General features: G+C 37.2%; 2 protein-coding genes and 1 long non-coding RNA gene across 6 annotated transcripts; 1 reads left to right on the top strand and 2 right to left on the bottom strand.

Annotated features, from left to right (window-relative positions):
- Positions 1 to 127: 127 nt before the first annotated feature.
- On the top strand, positions 128 to 8,365 carry LOC119071855 (eukaryotic translation initiation factor 4 gamma 2). Of its 4 annotated transcripts, none has more exons than XM_037176914.1 (6): positions 128 to 245; positions 2,583 to 2,828; positions 3,157 to 3,699; positions 4,303 to 4,622; positions 5,463 to 6,690; positions 6,998 to 7,776. In XM_037176914.1, the coding sequence occupies exons 3-6, from the start codon at positions 3,307 to 3,309 to the stop codon at positions 7,382 to 7,384; spliced, it is 2,328 nt and encodes a 775-aa protein (XP_037032809.1). In that variant the 5' UTR covers positions 128 to 245; positions 2,583 to 2,828; positions 3,157 to 3,306; the 3' UTR covers positions 7,385 to 7,776. The 4 variants fall into 4 exon arrangements, with proteins under 4 accessions (XP_037032809.1, XP_037032811.1, XP_037032808.1 ...); XM_037176916.1 differs by lacking the exon at positions 128 to 245 and adding an exon at positions 263 to 435; XM_037176913.1 differs by lacking the exon at positions 128 to 245 and adding an exon at positions 428 to 448 and having other exon boundaries at positions 6,998 to 8,365.
- On the bottom strand, positions 1,026 to 1,423 carry LOC119071856. The gene is made up of 2 exons (XR_005086750.1): positions 1,304 to 1,423; positions 1,026 to 1,237 (listed from the first exon to the last, which is right to left on the bottom strand). It is a non-coding gene; the product is annotated as an uncharacterized LOC119071856 (long non-coding RNA).
- A 5,235-nt stretch (positions 8,366 to 13,600) lies between the features above and the next one.
- LOC119071854 lies at positions 13,601 to 20,822 on the bottom strand. Its single transcript, XM_037176912.1, has 10 exons — positions 20,803 to 20,822; positions 17,902 to 17,972; positions 15,820 to 17,831; positions 15,665 to 15,761; positions 15,415 to 15,609; positions 14,739 to 15,350; positions 14,476 to 14,674; positions 14,262 to 14,414; positions 14,008 to 14,115; positions 13,601 to 13,941 (listed from the first exon to the last, which is right to left on the bottom strand). Exons 2-10 carry the CDS (start codon positions 17,969 to 17,971, stop codon positions 13,677 to 13,679), a joined length of 3,711 nt encoding a protein of 1,236 aa, XP_037032807.1. The 5' UTR covers position 17,972; positions 20,803 to 20,822; the 3' UTR covers positions 13,601 to 13,676.
- Between the last annotated feature and the right edge of the window lie 1,471 nt (positions 20,823 to 22,293).

The following is a 22,293-nucleotide window of genomic DNA, read 5'->3' as shown; positions in this document are numbered from 1 at the left end:
TCGAATGATTGATTTAATAAAATTCCAGCACCAAACTTAAAAAATCAAAAATTTCCCGCTTTTTCAATTTCTCCATCATAGTGTAAACCAGTTGCGAAGAGGAAACGTACTAAAATCAAAAACTGACCCACGTAGTCCAAATTCAGAGAAACGCGACAACCGACACGACACGACCACATTAAAAAGACGGTCGAGACAAGTGACGGAATAATTAAGTTTTTTACAAGAAACAGCATCATCGGTCTGTAAGTGTTACATTTTCTTTATTAATTTAACATCTTCAATTCAATCCATTAATAAATTCTGACTAACGAAATGGTTTGAACGCTTAAATTAACATAAAGAGCGGAATATATTATCGGGAACGCAAATAATTTCGGGATTGAAAATGTGTGAATAAATTTCACACAAAAAAAAAAAATTCTTTGTAATGAGGTGAATAATGGAGGTTTGTTAGGTGGATGTGATTTTTTGAGACAAAAATCCAGCAAAACTCTAAACGTTTATCAATCGAAATTCCATCGAATATTTTAGCGATTTCCGTTGGTTCGTACGATATCCGATTGTGCTAATTTTTCTTTAATGGAATTATAGTCCCACAAAAGAATCGAGTTAATTTTTTATGAGTCATCAGACTTTTATTGAAAATGTATACATATAGGCAAGGTACATCATTCATACCTCATCAGTTCGTATCAATGTGAAGAGCTCAGTATAAGTACTACGTATCATATAATTTTGTGTCTGAGAGCTACGTATAGCTTCCAAAGTGTAATTTTGATAAATTCTTTGTTAATCTTTTGTTGGAAAGCCATTGAGGTAATGCCCGAATGTATTATAACTGCTGCATGTACAGATGAAAAAAAAAATGATTTTTTTGGCATATTTCATTTAAAGTTCGTGACCTTTTCGAAGCATTCTGATGTGTGATAAAACATCATTCGTTTGATTATAATATTGCAGCGTAGACTACAATAATTTTGTGTGTTTATTTAATCCAATTGTCTGTTCCATTTCAATTTTAATAAATTTAAATTAAAATATTAAGCCAAAGTAAATCCATTCACGTTTTTCGCTGATTATATCGTCTGAACGGCTGTACAAAGTAGATGTATATATCGATAGAATGTTGACCTTGCGTTGGTTTTTTTTGGCATTTTTTTTTTGCAATAACTTTCTTTGTTCACTAAAATTAGCCGAGTTCGGAATGCGAGATGTTCTTTTGGAAAATTTTCCTCTGAAATGGAACGACAGTCTAGAGAGTGATAAGACGACAGAGTCTTTTGCGTTGTTTTAATCAGACATCTTTTTTATTAAGATGAAATAACGCTCGGTGCAAGTATAGCATTCAACGTGGTCGTCTTCTTCATGCGCATCGAAAGTTTTTTTTTTTTAATATAAAAATGATTAAAATCTTTTCCAAATTCAATGGAAAAAAAATGTTTGAGTCATTGACGATTTCATCTTTTATTGAAATTTAAAAAAATGTTTTTCTGTGTCTTTGTTAAATGCATGCAGCTAGAGTCGTCAACACAAAATAATACAAAAAGTGGAATATTTGTCAGCGTTCCGTTTAAAAACAAATCGTAATCGGTAAACGTGTGACGCATTAAAAAAAATACACTGCGTACGACGACGACGGTCAGCCAGCTATTAATGATTTTATTTTGTATTTAATGATTTATCGTCACTCTTCATTCTGTATGCTAGTTTTCAGTGTCGCATTATTAATCATAAACAAATTAAAATGAAATGAACGATAAACCTCGTTACACCGAGCTTCCAGTAGGTCGAATTCATTTGGATTTTTTTTGTTCTTTCTTCTATTTTCATGACGAAAATGATTTTAAACAGAAATAAACCCATCCACGTAAAATGGGCTTGTGCCACAAGTCTCGTGGCAAAAAAAAAACGAGAAAACCGAAAGCATACACTAATTCGTGAATAACGTTTGCATATGTATAACTGAACCGATTCTTAGAATGCACACAACAGCGGAAGTTGTACTGTTGTAACACTCCATTGTCGTACAATACATTATACTGTGTATGCTATGCAGCCAATTAAGCAATTAACTCAAAATTACCTTACTTATAACGTTCACTTGTTAAATTTAATTTGAAACGTAAGGGATCGCAAACGATTACCATATCAGCAAGGGGATTGGTTCATAGCTCATTAAACTTTAAAAACTAGCGAATAGTAGTTTGGTTAGCTTTTGTAAATAAAATAGTTTGAAAATGTTATGAGTTGCATTGCATCGAATATGTTGTGCAGTCGAGATGGTAAAAGTTTTACTGTTCTGTGGTGCATATAAGTTTTCGATTTTGTCTGCAGCACTTTGGAATTATTTAACGAAATAGATATGGGCGAGAGGGACACAAGAAAAATGTATCTTGATTTTTCTGTGATAAAATTTTACATTTTGAACGACAAAACAGATTCCAAAACCCAAAATTTTACCCGATAGATCTCTTCGCTTCGACAAATAATTTTTGGTTGTTATTTTCTTCTCCATTTCTGTGCTCTGTTTGCGGCCAATCCTGACGCCATAAATATAACAAATTTCCTCTCATTTCCAGGCGATTTCAACGACCGATTTAGTTTGCATTCGGAACATTTTCAACCGAAAGACGGAGCGAGTGTCTCACTGTAGTTCACCGCCACCTATCAAAACGGAAGTCACCAGGCAAACGGGGCCCGAGTCTCGTGTCACGGGGAGGGAGACACCGGCACCCCATGCATCAACTCGACGATGGGTCCCTCCATCTCTAATACCGTATCATGAACTCACACCAGAGGCCCAAAATGATGCTACTTTTCGTAAAGTGAGTGTGGTTTGTGGCAAATGAATACCATTTTGTGACTCGTTTTTTCCATGCACGGTGCAATGAGATTCAACATGAAGGTTGAACGTTTTCGTTTCGGCTTCAGCTGGTCGTTTGTTCTGTGTTCATACATCAGTGTCGTGGTCACGTGTTCTCATTCTATCGCATGCTTAGAGAGAAGTACGTTCAGACAGTGGTGTGTATGGAACACATTAAAACGAACTGAAAAAGTATTTTTAACAATTTAATCTCGTTGAATCCTGTTGTAATCGAAACTGTGGCCTTATTGTAAACTCAATATTCATTTGCATTTTCGTTCGTCTTCCAGGTTCGTGGTATTCTCAACAAACTCACACCTGAAAAGTTTCAAAAATTGGGTGATGATTTGCTAAAAATTGATTTGAGTAACTATGTCATTTTAAAAGGTGTAATACATTTGTTGTTTGAAAAGGCCTTAGATGAGCCAAAATATTCGTCTATGTACGCACAGTTGTGCAAAAGACTATCAGTTGAAGCGCCAATTTTAAAACAAGCCGATAATTCATCCGAATTTTTAAATTTATTATTAAATGTTTGTCGCGATCGATTTTTGAATCGTCAAAGTGTGAATCATTATAACCATGGCCTGTCCACCGCGGATGCCGAAGATGACGAAAAGTTGCACATTGCCAAACAGAAAATGCTTGGCAATGTCAAATTTATCGGAGAGCTATACAAACTGGATATGTTGCAAGATAATATATTACACAAATGCATTCAACAACTATTATGTGACAAGGACAGATCGAATACGATTAAAGACCGTTGTGAGGATATGGAATGTCTCAGTCAGCTTATTAGAACTTGTGGAAAGGACTTGGATTCAGAGGAGGTAATTTATCGAAATTTTATTATTTTGTCTTCGAACAGATTCGCATAGTCCGACCGTACATGATCAAAGTGTGCATTTTGATCGAAATGCAATTAGAGTCCTTGGCTTTCTATTTTTAATTTGAAAGTGTGTTGGCGTAGCTCCAATTACAGAATAATAATTGCGTCACTAGGAGACAATTCAACAAATTCAACAGTCCTTAAAACGAGTGAATTCTATTTGCGGAAAAGAATCTCAAGTAATTCATACTGTTGAAGTCGTTCGTGAATTACTGTTCCAATCACCTTAAGATTTTCACATACAAAATGCACTGATCATCCCAATCATTGAGTGGCGTTATAATCATTGGAAGTCAGTCTGTCAGAGCAGCACCTAGCTCAGCTCTTGAATTACAATTTCCGATCTCGACGAATTGCAGTTCCTTTTCATGATTTCAATCTCCCGTCCAAAAATTATTCTAAGAACCACACGGTTCTCGGTTCATCCACTGAATCGACTTTTTTTTTATTTGTCTTTTAATTTTTGTTTACTAGTTGGCATAGATGGAGGCGCTCATCGATCCACAATTGATTTTAATTCCAAATTTTTTTTTCAAATTTACAGGGCAAAAAGTTGATCGATCAGTACTTTGTGCAGATAACAAAGTATTCGCAAAAGTCCGTATTTCCACCGCGCATTCGTTTTATGCTCCGTGATGTCATTGAATTGCGACGTGGAAACTGGGTGCCCAGAAAGGTGACGAACACCGAAGGGCCCGTACCGATGCAACAATTGCAGCTAGACGATGATTTGTCATCATTTGTGAATCGTAACAATCATCGTGACCAACGAAACAACGATCGTGACTGGTTGAGTAAATCATTTGCGAACTCAAATGATTTCAACGGATTGAGCGTTACCAGTCCATCGCATTATTCACACCCGTAAGTTTTGAATAAACAGCCTCGATGAAGCGGGTAACAGTGGCAGAGACGGAAATTTGCGACATGAGAAAATGCGACAAAGTGGTTCTGTCGTAAAATTTGGATTTTTTTAGCGCAGCATTTTTGAATGTGAAGTTTTTAGAATTGGATTTAATTGATTGAATGCAAAAAATAATCAAAATATTCCTAAGTAATGCTCACTACAGCTCAAACCTTGTCTGAAACGATAAAATCTAATTTAAATCAGGTTGGTTTGAGGCTTTAAATTAGCTTGGGTTGAGGTTTTTGTGCAAAATAATATTCAAAATGTTCCTAGCTAACGCCCGTAATTGTTCATAGCTAATGCTCGCAACAGCACAAACCTGAACTGAGAAAATCTTATTTAAATCAATCACAGGATATTTTTGGAGAACATTTAGCCTTTGATGTTTATGTTTATGAGAACATTGAACACGGATTTTAATTTTTTGGAGAACACTATACACGAACTTTACTACATAGTATATTGAAAGCTTATTGTTGATAATGAAATCACAAATTTTCATACTTTTGTACGAAAGAAAACGAAAAATCATCACAACAACCACATCAAAACAAAAAATCTAATTTAGAATTTTCTCAACTGTCACTTTTTCGTTGAACCACTTTGTCGCAAAATGACGCAACGACAAAACGACTCTGCCACTGTTACCCGCTTCATCGAGGCTGTTTAGTTTTGAATCGTTGTCCTTGCTACTCTTTCAAAAATTTGATGAAAACCAGATTCCGCAGTCGGATGGCATGACTTCAGTTTGAATTACCAAATGAAATTTAATCAAAAATTCACTTTTCCCTCCACAGTTACCAATCACCAATGAACTTTAGCAATCGAGACTATCGTGATGGTGGTTCGGGAGGTGGTTATCGTCATATGAATCAGCGTAACAACCAAAACAACCATTCATACAACAACCATAATCGTTATAATAAGCACAACAACCAGCATAACATGCAGCACAACAATATGATGAATAACAAAGAGATGATGGCTCCCCGATTGAAACGCAATCACATAACTCCAATACAAGAAAATGTCGACGACAATATATTCCGGCCGGCCGCAAATAGTTTAATTTTCAAAGCTAGCGTAAGCGCAAAAGCATCACAAATGCCTTTAGTTCAGCCACGACCGAGCAGTGCATCATCCATTGAAACCGTGTTGCCGACCATACCAACCGTTAAAATTCCGCCGGCGGCACCAGTCAACAACATATTGAACAAAGATCAAATCCTTATCAAACAAGCATCTTTGGAGAAACCGAAGCAGAACAAAAAGGACAAGGGTCCGACAAAAGATGAAATTCTTGTACGGGTTGTAACATTCCTAACCGACAATTTTTTGAATAATTTAACCGAAAATGAACGCAACATTGACGATATAAAAACATCATTCCTGGAACTCAAAGTGCCCGACAAATTCATGCGCGACGCAATGACGAAAATCTTGAATGAGATTATTGACAAAAATGAGCTCGTCCATGATCGAGTCTTTGAGTTTTTGGTCAACTTACGCAAAGACGGAAAATTGAATCCGAATGCCGTTGTCGAAGGTTTCCGATCGATCATCGGCGGTATGAGCGAAAGTGTTGTACCCCGCATTGCCACCTTGGTCGCATCACTGCTATCGCGGGCAATTACATTGAAGCTGTGCAAAATAAACGATGTCGCCGCATTCACCGAAAATGGTCAACACTATCCGTTGTGCTTGTTGGTGCTCCAGCAATTGAACAAAACAATCGGCAAGCAAGCGTTGACGGACATGTTCAATCAAAGCAAAGTTAATCTTATGACCACGATGCCGGAACCGGATCGATCGAAAGAGCGCATGGCCGAAATATTGGTGGATCGAAGCTTGAGTTTCCTCTATCCACTGCTGAAATTACAAGGAGAATTACAGAAGCAGATACAAGCCGACTCAAATCCGAATCAATTGTTTAAATGGATTAAGGACAACGTGGACGTGACATACCATTCTGATCCCGGCTTTATCACTGCATTGATGACAGTTTTGCTGAAACACATTACCCAAGTAAGTTTTGCTGAATTGCCTCCTTCAGTGTTGACTGCTGCTTTCATTAGTGTTTTGATCAGTAGAAGATTAGGAGCAGAAATTGTTCAACGATTTCAATTCGAGAATGACCTAACGTTAGGTATCAAAGAATCTTTAATGGGAGAATGAGAAGGTTGAACTTGTGCTCGACCGTTAATCGTTCAAATTGCAAATATTTTCCTCTCAATTAGGAACTCTTCAGAAAATGACAAATCGAGTGCCGCCTTCCTCCTAACCTAATCATAAAATGTCTGACTCAAATCCATTTATCCTCCCATTTAAACAGGAAAGTACTCTGGCCGACGGAATCGATGCAATCACAAATCCCGACAAATCTGCTACCGAAAAAGAGAAACAACTACTGGAAAACTACCGGCCGGTTCTAATCGCATTCCTTCGCGGCAACTACAATCTGCAATTGGTGGCCCTGTTTGCCGTTCAAGTATTCTGCTATTCCGTTGACTTTCCGAAGGGTATGCTATTGCGCTGGTTCAAAGCACTGTACGATTTGAGCGTCATCGAAGAGGAATCGTTTATGCGATGGAAAGAGGATCTGACCGACATTCATCCCGGCAAAGGGGAATCATTGTTTCAAGTCAACAAATATCTCACTTGGATGGAACAGGCCGAGTCAGAGGACGATGATGATGATGACGAAGAGGAGGCGAAGTAGAGAGAGAGAAAGATCATCGTAAAGGAAATAAAGGTTTTTTTTTTAATCGAAAGAAACCAATTAAATAAAGGAAAAGAAATTAAAAAAAAGTAAAAAAATGATACCAGAACATTGCAAAGAAAAGTAAACAGAAAAACAAGTAAAATAAATAGGAAAGAATAAAGTAAAGTAAAAAAAAAATATGGAAAAGATTCAGGGGTCGAGCATGCTAGGAAAATCGCACGAGAAAGAAACCAACATAGTAAAAATATTCAAAGTAAAAGATGCGTTTCATTATAAAAATTCAAACAAAAAAAATTATTGCAATTATGATTGTCGTAAACATTTTATGTGTGTTTTTATTTGTATCAATTAACGAATGACAAATTTAGTAAAATGAGAAAAAAAAAAATAATTAAAAAAAGCGTAAAAAAGTAACAAAAAAAAGTTTCAAAATAAAAATTTCAAAAAAAAAATCTTCAAAAAATAATAATTAAAAAAAAATTATCTTTGTGGCGCATTATTGAATGTCCAAAACATCTCTAGTTCATGTTTGTTACGCCGGTAAAATACCTTTCTAAAGCACATTAAAATACATAAAACTAAAAAAAAAAATATTCAAAGTGTAATTATTAAACAAGTGAGTGTAACAGAATGGATAGGAAAAAAAAACTTTTTTTATAATAAAATAAAATAAAAACAAATTGTTCTTGTCGTATGGTAAGTTTTTTTTTATCTATACCATAAATGCTCAGACTGTGTGTGATTCAGAGTATAAAATAGGGCCATAAATTGCTACGTAAAATATATAATTATTCATGTGTTCCAAGTCATTACAACCAAAAACAAACAAACAAAATGACTTAGACAAGTAAGAAGAGATAGAGAAACCCTGTCTCCCCCCATCCCTGAAAATATCTGAATATACATCACAACAACAATTTTTACCCGTTTTTTCTATTCTCGAGTCGATTAATAACGTAAATAATAAAATCACAAAAACTAAATAAAAATAATTAAAATCAAAAAAACAAAAACATTCATGCAATTAACAAATTACATTTTTGCATTCTGTTACACTATAAAGCAATTCGAACGGACAGTTCAAACTCTGAATAGCGTAATCTGTCTCTCAATCAAATAATATTTAAAAATGCAGTATAAGTTTGCCAGTTGTAATGAATAAATTAATGAAAAATGATAATTACAATTATGAAAACGGGACAAAAAATTTCGTGTTTTTTTTTACTTTTTTTCCATTTAAAGGCACATTGGTGACAGGGCATATTATTGGTCTATGTATTTACCGAAATTTACTGCAAAATTTACCGAATTTACGTTGCGACAAATTCAGTAAATATTCGGTCAATAATAATAAATGCTACCAACAATAGGCCCTGATTGGTGATCCGTAGTCCTATTTTGACACGACGATGCATATTCCGCCTGGCATTATTCTCTTCTCTTCTATTTAGAGGCATTGGTGCTTTGCTGAAAATTATACATTTAAATACTGGATTTCACTTTACTTTTGATGATAGCTGTCCACCAGAATCCGTTTTCAAAAATATAGGATCGTAATAACCACCACGAATGTATTAGATTTCCATAGAAAATAGATTTGGTTGTAGCAGTTTGACTGACTAGATTTGAGAAAACTGAGCAGTTTATGAAATTTTCTTCAAACTACTCACTGTTCTCAGAGCCAATGAAAGTATAAACCAGGTATGGTCTATTTATACGAACCGGAGGACATAGCGATTTCATATAAACAAACTCACCTCTCATTAGAGATGAGTTTCTTTATATCAAATCGCTATGTCCTCCGCTCCATACAAAGTTTGACATTCGACAACGCACTGCTCCTAGCATGAACACTACTTTGACAAACGTCGAATTTGGAGGCTTTTGTGATGAGAGCTACCGCTTAAGATTGATTGTATTGTGTGTTTGAACTCACACAACTAAAACAAGTCACCTATCTTCACGAAAGAAACGCAGTGCCTACTGTGACTTCATCAGCCTCCAAATATTTCTTATGTTCATGCTAGGAGCAGTGCGTTGCATTCGACCATATCTTGTGTTGACGTTCATTGCTCATAGCTGGTCGAACGACTACAACCAAACCTATTTTCTGTTGAAAGCTAACACATTCGTGGTCATTATTGCGGCCGTACATTTTACAAAAAGAATTCATATGAAAAGATATCATCAAAAATGAAATACGAAACGCACAATGCACAAAGGAAGGCTACAATTTTAGCTAAACATCGATGCCTCTTAAGAGGCACCGGTGCTTTGCTGAAAAGCATACATTTGGGCGTTTTTTTAATACTTGATTTTAACTTACTTTTGATGACATCTTCCCACCAGAATTCAGTTTCAAAAATATACAACCACAAAAACGACAACGAACGTGGTAGCTTTAAATAAAAGTTAGTTTTGGTTGTAGCAGTTTGAACAGCCCTGAGAAAACTGAGTTGATAAATCCAGCGCCTATCCAACTCGACCAACGAGACGAGCAAAAATGAAGTCATTTCAGATGTTTATTGCTCGTCTCGTTGGTCGAGTTGGATAGGCGCTGGATTTATAAACCAGAGGTTGCTAGTTCAAGCCCAGCTGTGGACATTATGAGCAAAAATGCTTTCACTTCAGATTTTGATGTCTAGTATGTTTCACTTAATAAAAAAATTAAAGTTTGTTTGGTTTTACACGAGAGTTCACAGGAGCTCATAATTCTCGTTAAAGCTAACACATTAGTGGTCGTTATTGCGGTCGGGTCGTACATTTTTCAAAAAGGATTCTGATGAAAAGATATAATTAAAAATGAAAAACGAAACGCACAAATGTAGCTAAGCATCGTTGCCTCTTAAACTATCTCCAAATTTTCATCTATGTTTTCGTCGTGGAAACAATCAGACGTCCCACTAATTTTTGGGGTGTCCGACCTATAATAAATCGGACATTTTTCGCACAAAAAAAAAATCGGAGTGCCTCCGGGTAATGCAGGGATTAGTGAGACTTGTCATATAAAATACGACGACAAATATTAAACTAACTACATAATTAATACCATAATGTTTTTGAGCGGACAATAATATTCAAATGTTACTGACCAGTGTCTGAATTTAAGAAATCCATTTACAGAAGTTGGTAAAAAATTAACAATCATTAATTACAGACTTCGGAACGAATTTTAGTAACTTAGTAATAATGCTGTCATTACCATACTATGTACAGTTTCTTCCTAGCTCGATCATCTTCACTAGCTACAAGACAATTTTATGTATGAAATAATGAAATTACCGGACGGTAAATACAATGAATTTTGAACACAAAATATGTTCCTATAGTGAGTGATACTGAAGCAGATCTATGCACATTCAAATATAGCTCTACCTAAGATAACGGTGATTACATCATTTTCAAGTCATTAAAATGCAAATCTGCAAGTCTGTTGATAATGATTACCGAACTTTTACCGACGTCGGTAAATGGATTCCCTAGTCTGAAACTTCTAACCTTTATCGAATTAAATAATCGAATTTTATGCTTTTCACAAGAAAATACCAGTGTTATTATTTAACCTTTAGGTTTTATGTAAATAATATGAAATGAACGCGAGCGAAGCGAGCTAAATTTTTTCCTATTCATATTCCAAAGATTAAAAGTTTCATATCTGAAAAAGTTGTGAAAGTGTTATTTCTGAAGATAAGTCGGACAAAGTTGGACAATTTTTGATGAAATGTCGGACAAATCGGACATGTGGGAGGTCTGATAACAATGAATTAATAATACTTGAAGCTCTGATTGGAGGCAAACGAAGATCTCTTCTTCGGCTCACACTTTCGAAATTTGACACCAATCCGTGGACGGAAAGCATCATATCATTGGTACTGTTATCAAATGAAATACTAGATTTGAGGTGGGACCTTTTTGCCGTAATTTGCATAAAAGACTTAGTTTGAAAAGACTTCTTTTGATTAAAATTTTCACTAAGTCTTTCATGAGAATTACGGTAGATTTGGGCAAGGTAAATATTATGTTCTTTCTGAATTAATTTTTTAAATGAGTTAAGTTTGAAACTAAAGAGAAGAAAGAATATTTTAGATATTGGACGGAATTGAGAAAGGATACACGGAAGATGAAGGTCAAGGTTCGTTAAATGAATTATGAATTAATGGTGTACTTTGCATTTTTCTTGATTTTTTCTTGTTTCCCTGTTGCTGTTTCGGTTTCCGTTTTCCAATGCATTTAGAATTTCCCCAAACCATATAACGCATATGATTTCAGAACTATCGACATTGTCGTCCCTGACGAGTCCCCCAATGTGCTGTTTCCACGTAGATTTCACGGGAATTTTATGTAAGTGAACTAGTTAGTTTTGAAATCAGCGGGACGAAACGGTGTCTTTAGGTACTTTAGGAGTGACGTGACTTGGACAATCGTGTAATTTTGACGTTAATTTTGAAAAAATAAATTTCGCAATTTCTTTTGACCTTGACTTAAGATTGGTACCTTGTTGTCTCTTCAAGTGTTTTTTGTTTTTTGTCGTGTCCTTTAGTGTGACAACTTTGTGCTGTTTGGAGTTTACAATAACTCTTCGAAGTGCGAAGTTCGAGTGGTTACAACAGGATGTGAATTCGAGTTTCTCATTTAAGTGTTCTTGCAACCTTCGGGTCGCAAGTAAAAAACTGTTTTGTTGAAGATTTATTTGTGTTTCACAAAATGTTGTGCCTATCACAAAACAGATGGCCCATGTTTCTAAGCAATTTTGTTATTTTATTAAATACAGGTAGAGATGGCGTTTATAGCAAACTTTCGTGCCACTGTACATCTGATTCGGTTGTATATGGCATTACCTCCTCACTATATTTACCTTGGATTTGTGCGCAAAAATATTGGTTTTTTGATGATTTCTCTGAACCAAAATCTTTTTTCGAAAAAGTAAAACCATTAAAGCCTACAAAAATGTGTTACTTCTAAGGGAAAAATTGGTTTCTGGTCGATAACTTAACGCACTTGGAGAAACCTTTGCAAAACACATAAATTTACACATTTGCAAAAGTTTCTCCAAGTGGAATAAGTTATCATTCACAAACCAATTTTTCTCTTCAAAGTAACACATTTGTACATGCTTCAATGGTTTTACTTTTTCAAAAAACGATTTTAGTTCAGAGAAATCATCAAAAAACCAATATTTTTGCGCACAAATGTAGGCTACAAAATTGCCAAGGGGTGAGCGCTGTTAAAAAATGTAGTTAGGTATTGTCCACATTCATCTATAAGGTAAGATTTTTCCAATATTTTGTGACTTCGTGCAGATATGCGCGCTATACTCAGTATCTTTGACCTCATACAAAATTTTCAAATTATTGTTATGCATCGTCGCTGTAACTTTCTATTTATTTCTTGCAAGATAAAAGCCTCTCAAATGCTACCGTTGCATACTTCATAATAAACAGTGAAGTGACGTAACACATTTTACACGCTAACGTTCGGTAAGTGTAAAGTTTATTTTCAAGGTAAATGGGTTCCTGGTTGCGATGTGATCACGTTTCGGGCTTGCCCCAACATAAAGTCTAAAGAGGTTTACTCAAGGCTGTATACTTTGGGGAGATCACGTAGATGCAGATACGCCGGTTACACACCACGTTTCATACAAAAAATTCACCACACCATACAAATTCAATTTTGGTGAATTTGTTTGTTTGGAAAAGGTGTGTTCCCGCGTATCTAATAAAATGGCGATCTGCGTGACCTCCCCAAAGTATACAGCCTTGGGTTTACTTTGACATATTACACAATTGAGTCGAGAAATTTTTTTTTTCTTCAAAAACTGAATAAAGTTCTGCAGGCATGTAGTGTCGTTACAAACAGTAAAAGACCGAAAACGAGCAACCCACAACCCACAGTATCGACCAGATTTTTCATGAAACTCGGTCATTTTAGTAATGATTTTTAGTTCTTAGATAAGGTTTTGGAACTCTTTAAGATCGTAGGATGGAGGATCGAAACTATAAAATCTCAACGTCACCGTGGTTTGTCGCTACATTTCACATTATTTCGAGTAGTTAGGAGAGGTCATGTGATATGATTTCGTCAGATTTGGGACTTTATCGGCTTAAACGGGTTAGTTGCGGCAGTTTCCAAAATTTATTTTAAGATCTTGGACGTTTCAATTTCCTTCTGCAAATCACACAAATCTTAATACAGCACCGGGAATAAAAGACGAAAGTTTTTGCTAAAGTCAAAAAATAAAAGTTTATTTCGATTGCTGATATGCCCGTCTTGCGCTACAACACAATCATCATTATTTGAACTTAGACTTTTCTTCGACAGTCAACTTTCCAAAATTGTTGCTCAAAATCTTCATCACGTCGGCATGAGTGGCCCCAGACACTTTGTGCAATTTGTATTTTTCTTTCACATATTTCGCGAACACAGATGGTTCTTTTGGCGGCACCAGAATGACCTGACCGTCTTTGTCCGTTTTGTTTAGGAATATTTCGATGGGTCCGTGACATTTAGCACAACGAATGTTTTCCACTTTTCTCGATTTGGAATGGGCTGTTGATCTGAAAATTTGAAGGGTAAAATTTTGGTCATACCCATCAGTCAATACGTTGCCATGTTCTACTCACTTTAATCCGCAAATTGTACATTTGTATGTGAATTTACCCACGATGTCGTAATTGTGGCATTGTGTTATGGCTGGCAGCTCAGGGAATCGTTTGTTTGCTTGGTTACCCCTAGAATTTAACAAATTCGATCATACTTAGACGTGAAATTCTGAAAATTTATTTGGTGAGGGAAAGTCGCTAAAATTCTTCGTCGAAAAAGGAATGTTCTCCACACCTCCAGCTGAGAGTTGTGATAATTCAACTTTGTAACTTACCAATACTTAAAGATTTTCCCGTGTTTTCCCAAGTCTCTATCAATAATCCAGGCAGCTGCATGGCAAAGTTCATGTATTAACGTATCCCGTAACCGGTCTGCCGAAGTCACAACTTTTTCGCTCAATTCGACGCGTGATATTCTGACGCCAGCACTGAAATTATTCAGACAAACTTAGAAGGTGACAGTGAAACAGTGCCAATCGCTATACAAACATTTTGCGTGAACGGCATACACCAGCAGTTTTTGTCATTTTTTTGTTCCAAGAAACGGGAACATCCTTCAATTGGTTATTGAAAACGTACTTGTTGTAAATCAACATTAGTCTCGTCACCAGTTCAGTTCTGTGCCGTTTGAAGTTTTTTCTGAACTGAAGAGCCTCAAGGTCACAATGTTGATCCGGAATCAGATTGCCTGCAAGGAATCATTTTTTTGTGTGTGAAAATACTGAACATTAAACTGACTGAATGAAAATTACTATCCAACGATTCCAGAAATCCGCAAGTTCTTTTAGGTGCAGGAGTGTATGGTGTCTGAGGCTTTTTCGAATCATTAGGTGGTGGTGCTCCAGTTGGAGTAATTGGTTTCGCAATGGTTCTCGCTTTGTCACGGAACTGCGGTGGTATGAGAAACGATGGGATTGGTGTTTTCAGTTGAATGGTTTTCTTTCCGTCGCCTCGTTTTACCGGCTCTGGCGTCTTCATTTCCTCAAATGGAGTCTGGTCGTCATAGTTAGGAGTGAACAGCTTTCGCTTGGCAGTGATTGATGGACCATTTTGCTTTGGAGGCACCGGTGTCTGAACGATCGTTTCAGTTTCTAACGACTGTAAATAGTTTTCCACAACCTTTTCCAGTTCTTCTGATGTTGCGTCGGGATTTTCGTGATCTTCGTCCTCAATCACTTCATTGCACGTCAAATCAAGAAACACGATTTTTTTTCGTTTACGTCGAGCAGGCTCTGGCTTCTCCAGTTTTTCCACGCTGCTATCACTTTCTTCAGATGGCTCCGGTTCGAATGAGTTGTCTAACGCCTGATCTGACTGACTGCTGCCATCGTCGTCACTGTAGTCTAATATACGATTCGGCACGACTGTTGGAATAAAACTTTAAATTAGTCTAACCAGTTGGGGTTTGAATAACTTGCTCACCATTACCTTTACGACGTGTCCGTATGATCCGGCTACTTTGGTTAGCATCGCTTTCTTTGACTTTCTCATCTTTATTTGGCAAAGTAAGTTCGGATTCAGAATTAGATTCATCCATATGGTCCTTACAGCTGAGTTCTGTTACAGTAGCGGTCGGAGTAATGCGAGTCGAATCAAGTTCCGAGTGAATGATATCACGACGAACTGAAAAATTGAATTCAAGAAAAGGCTGCCATTCGAACAGTTGAAGCATACTCACATAAACTGAATCCACGGCTTTTGCCTCTTTTGATGAGATCTGTTTGATATTTCTTTTTCGTTGACACGCATTTTTTGATCAACTGCGGCGTTCTCCACTGAAAAGACAAAATGAATGAATCCGATTCTGGTGAACGTAATCCCACTTAAACTTACAGTGTCGTCGTAAATGCCATTCAACAATTGCTCACCGATTTCATCAATTTCTACTGACGTATCGGTTGCTGTCACACTGAGAGTATTCTCATCTTTCGTTGTACCATCAACAATGGATTCCTTCGTTGCAAGATCAGTTGAAGATGAAGATGCATCCGTTGTACCATCAACAATCGATTCCTTTGTTACAAGATCAGCTGAAGAGGAAGATCCATTGGTTGATTGCTTTGTCACAACATCAACTGAAGAGATAGATACATTGGTTGAATCCTTCTCCATTGAATGGTCGGACTCAAATCTGCCGGATGCATCCTTATCATAGTTTCCTTTGACCAGTCTTACATCTTTCTGAGAAAGAATTATTGATGATTCGATGACGCTTGAGTCCGGTGATGTTTGATCATCTTGATCGGGCGGGTCATCATCAGTGGCTTTAACATTTGGAGAATAGGCAATAAAGTTTTTGGATTTTGAACCGAAACATTTTTTCGCATTCCTTAGACAGTGCGATTCCATTGACGAATCTATGCATTCCTCTGACAGCACAGTTTCGTCATTTTTCGATGATTTTTCGGAAGGATTCTCTGACGTTGCGTCTGTGTCAGAACTATTTGACGAAAAGCCAGACACCTGAATATTGATGTTAATCGTGGCAGAAACGTTGATCGTTGGCGAGTTGAAAGTTATCACTTTTTTGGCATCCGTTTTGATTTTTTCAAATTCGATCTTCTTCTTGGGCTCACGTACTGACAACTGTTTCTCATCTGTGCTTTGATCTAGGTGTGACGAGCCGCTTTCATCTTCGATTGACCGATTTTCGGATTCGTTTTCCACCGCGGACGTTTTACGGCTTTCATTTAAGTCCAATACGGACGATTGGCGTGAAATGTTTTCATCAGGTTTGTCCGCTAAATTTTTCGGTGTCTCGATCTTCTCATTGCCATCATTTTCGTTTGCCGAGGAGATCTGTGAGGTGGCTTTGTTACCGGACATCTTACCGCTGTCGTTCAACTGAGATGCCTCCAGTTCCAGAACGTCGCAATTTTCACCGCCTGAAGGTTCAGTTTCAGGAATGTTGATCTCTGAAGTTTCGGTTTTTTCTCTGGGGGTTGCCGTCGATTCAACGTTTTTGTCCAGGTTTTTGTAGAAGTTTTGTCGAGACTGATCCAATTTCGGGATATTGTCGAAAAAGTTGTTCAATTTCAGCGCGACCGATTCGGTTAACTCATCAACTTCGACGTTTATTGCAGATCTTTTTTGTGGAACACGATCATCGGATGCATCTATACTGTCGTCACTACTCACAATTTCTATCACACTGACATCGTCGCTTTCTTCCGTAAGCAAACTCTTCTGCAGATTGTCACTATCATCATCATTGTTTTCGTCGTCACTGCTCAAAACAATCGACGCTATGATCCGTTCGTCATCAGCTGAACGTTCCAATTGCTGTTTAGGGTGCGATGCCGTATTCGGTTGGGTATCAGCTAGAGTAGAATTCGATCGCTGTTTGTGGGGTGACTGTGTGTTCGGTTGTGTATCAGCCAAATCGGACATGCGTATGTTGGACATTCTTTGCGAAAGATTTTCAATATTTTCCTTGTTCGACAAAATTCTATTCGGCGGCAACGAAATTCTTGACGATGAGCTGTACTGCGAAAACAATTCAGCCGAAACTCTTGATACTCCCAGCTTTTTCATCTGCGAGGTCAGTTCACCGTTATCCGATTTCGCCTTCGGCGATTTTTCAGCAGTTTCGGTACTTTCCACTCGAAGTGGATTGGTAAACGGCTCAGTCTCGACATTAATAAAATTCGTTTCGGTTAAGGCGTTGGACGAGGTCGATAACATCAATTTGTTGGTTATTACTTGCGATTGTGACCGTATCGTTGCATCAGGCGGATTTACGATCGTTTCTGTCGCTAGCTTGGATAGTGGAACCGCCGTGTGTTCGGGCATTTTTGGTTGAATGTTCGATTGTTGAGGTGATTGTAAAGTCAATTTACGAAATCCTGGAAAATTGATGAAATTCAACCTCGTGAATCAGTGGTATTGAACAGTGAAACTATTGTTCCAACTTACTGTTTTGAATTACTGGCGTTCGCGAATTAGTTTCGCCCACATTTGTGAGCACTTTGAATTCGGGATTCATAAGAATTTTTGTTGGTGTTGCATCCCACACATAACACAAATAAAACAGGGAAAATATTTAAATAAATAAAAATTATGTGGGATCGTCTGAAGTCAGCCGTTGATTATCCTCAAAAATGGTTTCAATTGCCGAATGAACCGATTGGTGCACTGAACTCCAGTTACATCCATTAAATAGAACTGTTCACTTTTTGTGATGCCGGCCGATGCAAAGTATATAAACGATAAGGTAATGCAAATCCACAAAAACTCACGGAACCCAACTTTCGGGGGAATATATTTTTCATGCTTCGGGGCCCAAAATGAGGGCAATTTTTCGAATTTTCTCGGGTTTCCGGCCCTCTGCATGAAAACTCACATGTGCACCTGTTTGGGACGGTTGATTTAAGGCACTTTCGCTTGTAGACCTCACTTCGTTCGGCCTACAATCCGCGAAATTGCCTAAAATCAATCGTCCAAAACAGGTACACAAATGACTATTTCAAGGTTCTGAAAGAACAGGTTAAGACAACCCTGAGTTGATCACTAGGGCGGTGACACACAATTGCGTCAACGGCTGCGATGTATATATATGTAAAATGGAATTTAACAAAATTCTGAATTTTCGAGAAAAATATTTTCTTCAAGTTGATTTCTCACACTATCTGTTTATAAAATTTTGTGTCACCCGCCTTCGTGGTTCTCTTAGCCTGTTCTTTCAGAACTTTGATATTTTTTACCATGTTGGCCACTAGTTAAATTCACTTTGTTAGATTGCATCCTCATACTCAATAGGGTGGGTCGTATTTTCATTTTGTTTTTATTTTAAAAGGCCTGGCCCCAGGCTGTACTCAGAATTGACCAAGGAATCCGAAACAGCAAAAAAAATTTTTAAAAAATTCATTTTTCCCTTGCCTCTAGGCTGATTTTTGATTTTTGGGGTAGTAGCATGAAATTGCTCACAATGTTTAAAGATATCTCGGGCAGTTGGGAACAGAAGACATTGCTGCTAACTGTAGTGAATAGCTGAGGAGTCCAGCTATGAAATACCATAAGAACTTTGTTGTTCTTCGCCTTCACTCGGGCAGGGTAACTCTGTCAGTGTTCCCAACTAAGACTTTTTGACCAAAAATTTCAACTTTATTTGCAAACAAAATCGGCAAATCACGACATAATACATCGTGTGAGGTATGTCTGAACAGGTAATCTCATAGAGAATCCATTGCAGAGACGTTTTTTGAAAACAAGTTGAAAAAACTCACAGGAGCTTTGTTTTTGAAGCCCAAAGTTGGCAATTTTTTGTTAGAATGAAAAAGTTAAATGAACAAAAAAGGTTCTAATCTGGTGAAATTGATAGTTTTATACCTATTCACCCTAAATAACAATTTTCTGAGCAAATAAACGTAAATTCGTCGATTTTTGTTCATTTAACTTTTTCATTCTAACAAAAAATTGCCAACTTTTGGCTTCAAAAACAAAGCTCCTATGAGTTTTTTCAACTTGTTATCAAAAAACTTCTCTGCAATGGATTCTATATGAGATGACCTGTTCAGACATACCTCACACGATGCATTATGTCGTCATTTGCCGATTTTGTTTGCAAATACAGTTGAAATTTTTGGTTGAAAAGTCTTAGTTGGGAACACTGACAGAGTTACCCTGCCCGAGTGAAGGCGAAGAACAACGTAACGTTCTTATGGTATTTCATAGCTGGACTCCTCAGCTATTCACTACAGTTGGCAGCAATGTCTTCTGTTCCCAACTGCCCGAGATATCTGTCAACATTGTGTGCAATTTCATTCTACTACCCCAAAAATCAAAAATCAGCCTAGAGGCAAGGGAAAAATGAATTAAAAAAATTTTTTTTTGCTGTTTCGGATTCCTTGGTCAATTCTGAGTACAGCCTGGGGCCAGGCCTTTTAAAATAAAAACAAAATGAAAATACGACCCACCCTAATACTCAACACAAAACATAGCTAACGCCGACCCTTACGAAACACCTGTTCGTATCAAACAGACGCGCCGACTTTTCTCCGACTCGTTGGGGGCAAACTTTTGTACTGCGACCAAAATTTAACGTTTCATTTTTCCTTTTTTGCTGCTAAGTATCGTGAACGTTCTTCACTGCACCTAAGAACGAAAGGTTCAAGACTTTAGTACTGCCGTGTGGTTTCGCTCATTATGTTCCTCAGGACAAGAACGTCGTTCGTAACTTGTAGGCTTGTAGGCTTGTTTTACTCGGCTTCGCCTAGTAATTATACACTTACAGCTATTACTGAAAAATTCAACTTTTCATTACTCGTTCCAAAATGTACTATTTCCGACTAGTTTTGATGTTATAATCAGGTCTATGAGTTTGGAGAATAAAAAGAAAGCTCAGCATCTCAGATAAAGTTATTCCCGATGCGATGGGTAACAGTTTAACATAGAGAATACTTTGTTATTAAACTTAAAAGAAAATCCATTTTGAAATCATTAGTATTAATCTGCGGAAAAATACCCGACTTCTTTGAGTAATCATTCGAAATTTGATCGAACTGCTTTTGACTTAGAAAGTCGTTTTTTACTTAAATCCGTCCCTTAGAAGGTGCCCGAAAGGGTGCTCTATAAACACATTAGCTAGCACTGAAGCTATACAGTAATAGTACATTGATGTCTTGCAGGGACTTTCTTTGTGGAAGTGTTGGCGTGTGGAAGTGTTGGATTTAGAGCAGAAAATGCGAAAAACTGGTTTTGATCGAGACAACAAAATACTTAATATACTTATACTTAATTTCGATAAAATTTTTTAGTATTCTTTTAAATGTAGTATCAGCGCCGCAGGCGAAATTTTTTGATTTATTTAATATTGTCTCTTAATAAATTATTGTTGGTTATGATCTGTCAAAAATATCCTTTAAAACTTAATTTCCCGTAGGGGGCGTCGCCCCCAACAGATTTGTTCGTCGGGGGTTGCCCCGGCTACCCGTGGAAGTCGGCGCGTCTGGTATCAAAAGCCTTTAATGTAAAACTCTTCATTTCTCTTACTTCAATCTCTTCTCTGATGAAAAGCTATTCGCCCTTTAAAATCACTTACATTATCTTTCTTTGCCTTGTTATCATATACAAATAAATTGCCGGAGGCAATATAGACAGCCCCGTACGAAGCCAACTTTCATAAATTCCTATTTAAACAGCTATATACCGCTATATTTACCTATATTTTCCTATAAATAAACATTTCACAGATGAATATGCTATTATATAGCTCTATATGCCTGTATATAGCTCAATATAGGTGAATATAGATTAGGGCGTATCGAATTTTTAGAATTTTAAGGGCCGCGATAGCCTGTGTGCGGAAAACGTAGATCATTGAAAACTAATTCCAGGCATATGGTTGATGGATCCGGAAGGTGCCCGGGAAGAAGTCCCTCCGGACGACTTTAACTTTCAAATGGTCATAACTCGGAAAGTTGAGAGTATTTCTGAAAAGAATGTTCTAGCAGGATGTAGAGCGTTAAAAACTCTACAAAACTGCCAAAGAAACCGATGGTCCAAAAGGTGTGTCTGTCGAGGTTTTCTAACATCGAAAGTTCGACATTTTCGTTTTTGACTTTTATTTCCTGAGAGACAAATTATTAAGTTTAGCTTTTGGCATGAGGTTGTAGAGGAGGTCGAGTACTACCAGTACACTAGGCATTGTCCCGGTCGGCGATCCATCCGAAACCACTTTTTCAACATTAATGAATGAACTTTTAAAGTGTACCCACGTCGCCCACGAAGCCAATGCAGACACTGTAACCGGTGTTGCTGAGTCGAGGTAACCTTGGCCAGTAAGTGCACATAATATTCCTAGTAGCTGAACTCTTTTACAAAATATTTGGGATCTCGATGTGCAACATTATATTGACACGGTATACCACGAAGTTCAACCTTTTGTAAAAATATCGAAAAATGTGTATTTGCAACGAAATCGACTTCTTACTACACTTCGTGGGTCAAATAACTAATTAAAACGATTATTTGTTGTTTTTCTCACAAATTTCACTTTCTCAGATTTTGTGATGTGCTACACCGAATTCTTAAATATTTTGTAAAAGAGTTCAGCTACTGTTATGGAATATTATGTGCACTTACTGGCCAAGGTTACCTCGACTCAGCAACACCGGTTACATTGTCTGCAATGGCTTCGTGGGCGACGTGGGTACACTTAAAAAGTCCATTCAAAAATGTTGAAAAAGTGGTTTCGGATGGATCGCCGACCGGGACAATGCCTAGTGTACTGGTAGTACTCGACCTCCTCTACAACCTCATGCCAAAAGCTAAAGTTAATAAATTGTCTCTCAGGAAATAAAAGTCAAA

Source organism: Bradysia coprophila, assembly GCF_014529535.1.
Source record: "Bradysia coprophila strain Holo2 chromosome IV unlocalized genomic scaffold, BU_Bcop_v1 contig_5, whole genome shotgun sequence".
NCBI classification, from domain to species: Eukaryota; Metazoa; Arthropoda; class Insecta; order Diptera; family Sciaridae; genus Bradysia; species Bradysia coprophila.
Note: the sequence above shows the minus strand (reverse complement) of the source record. Positions and strands in the feature narration are given on the sequence as shown.

Coding starts and splice junctions, on each gene's coding strand:
- LOC119071854 (XM_037176912.1), bottom strand. CDS start 17,971: ATGAATCCCGAATTCAAAGTGCTCACAAATGTGGGCGAAACTAATTCG. Junction 15,762..15,819: donor ATGGCATTTACGACGACACT/GTAAGTTTAAGT, acceptor TTGTCTTTTCAG/TGGAGAACGCCGCAGTTGAT. Junction 15,610..15,664: donor AAGCCGTGGATTCAGTTTAT/GTGAGTATGCTT, acceptor TCAATTTTTCAG/TTCGTCGTGATATCATTCAC.
- LOC119071855 (XM_037176913.1), top strand. Junction 2,829..3,156: donor ATGATGCTACTTTTCGTAAA/GTGAGTGTGGTT, acceptor TTCGTCTTCCAG/GTTCGTGGTATTCTCAACAA. Junction 6,691..6,997: donor TGCTGAAACACATTACCCAA/GTAAGTTTTGCT, acceptor CCATTTAAACAG/GAAAGTACTCTGGCCGACGG.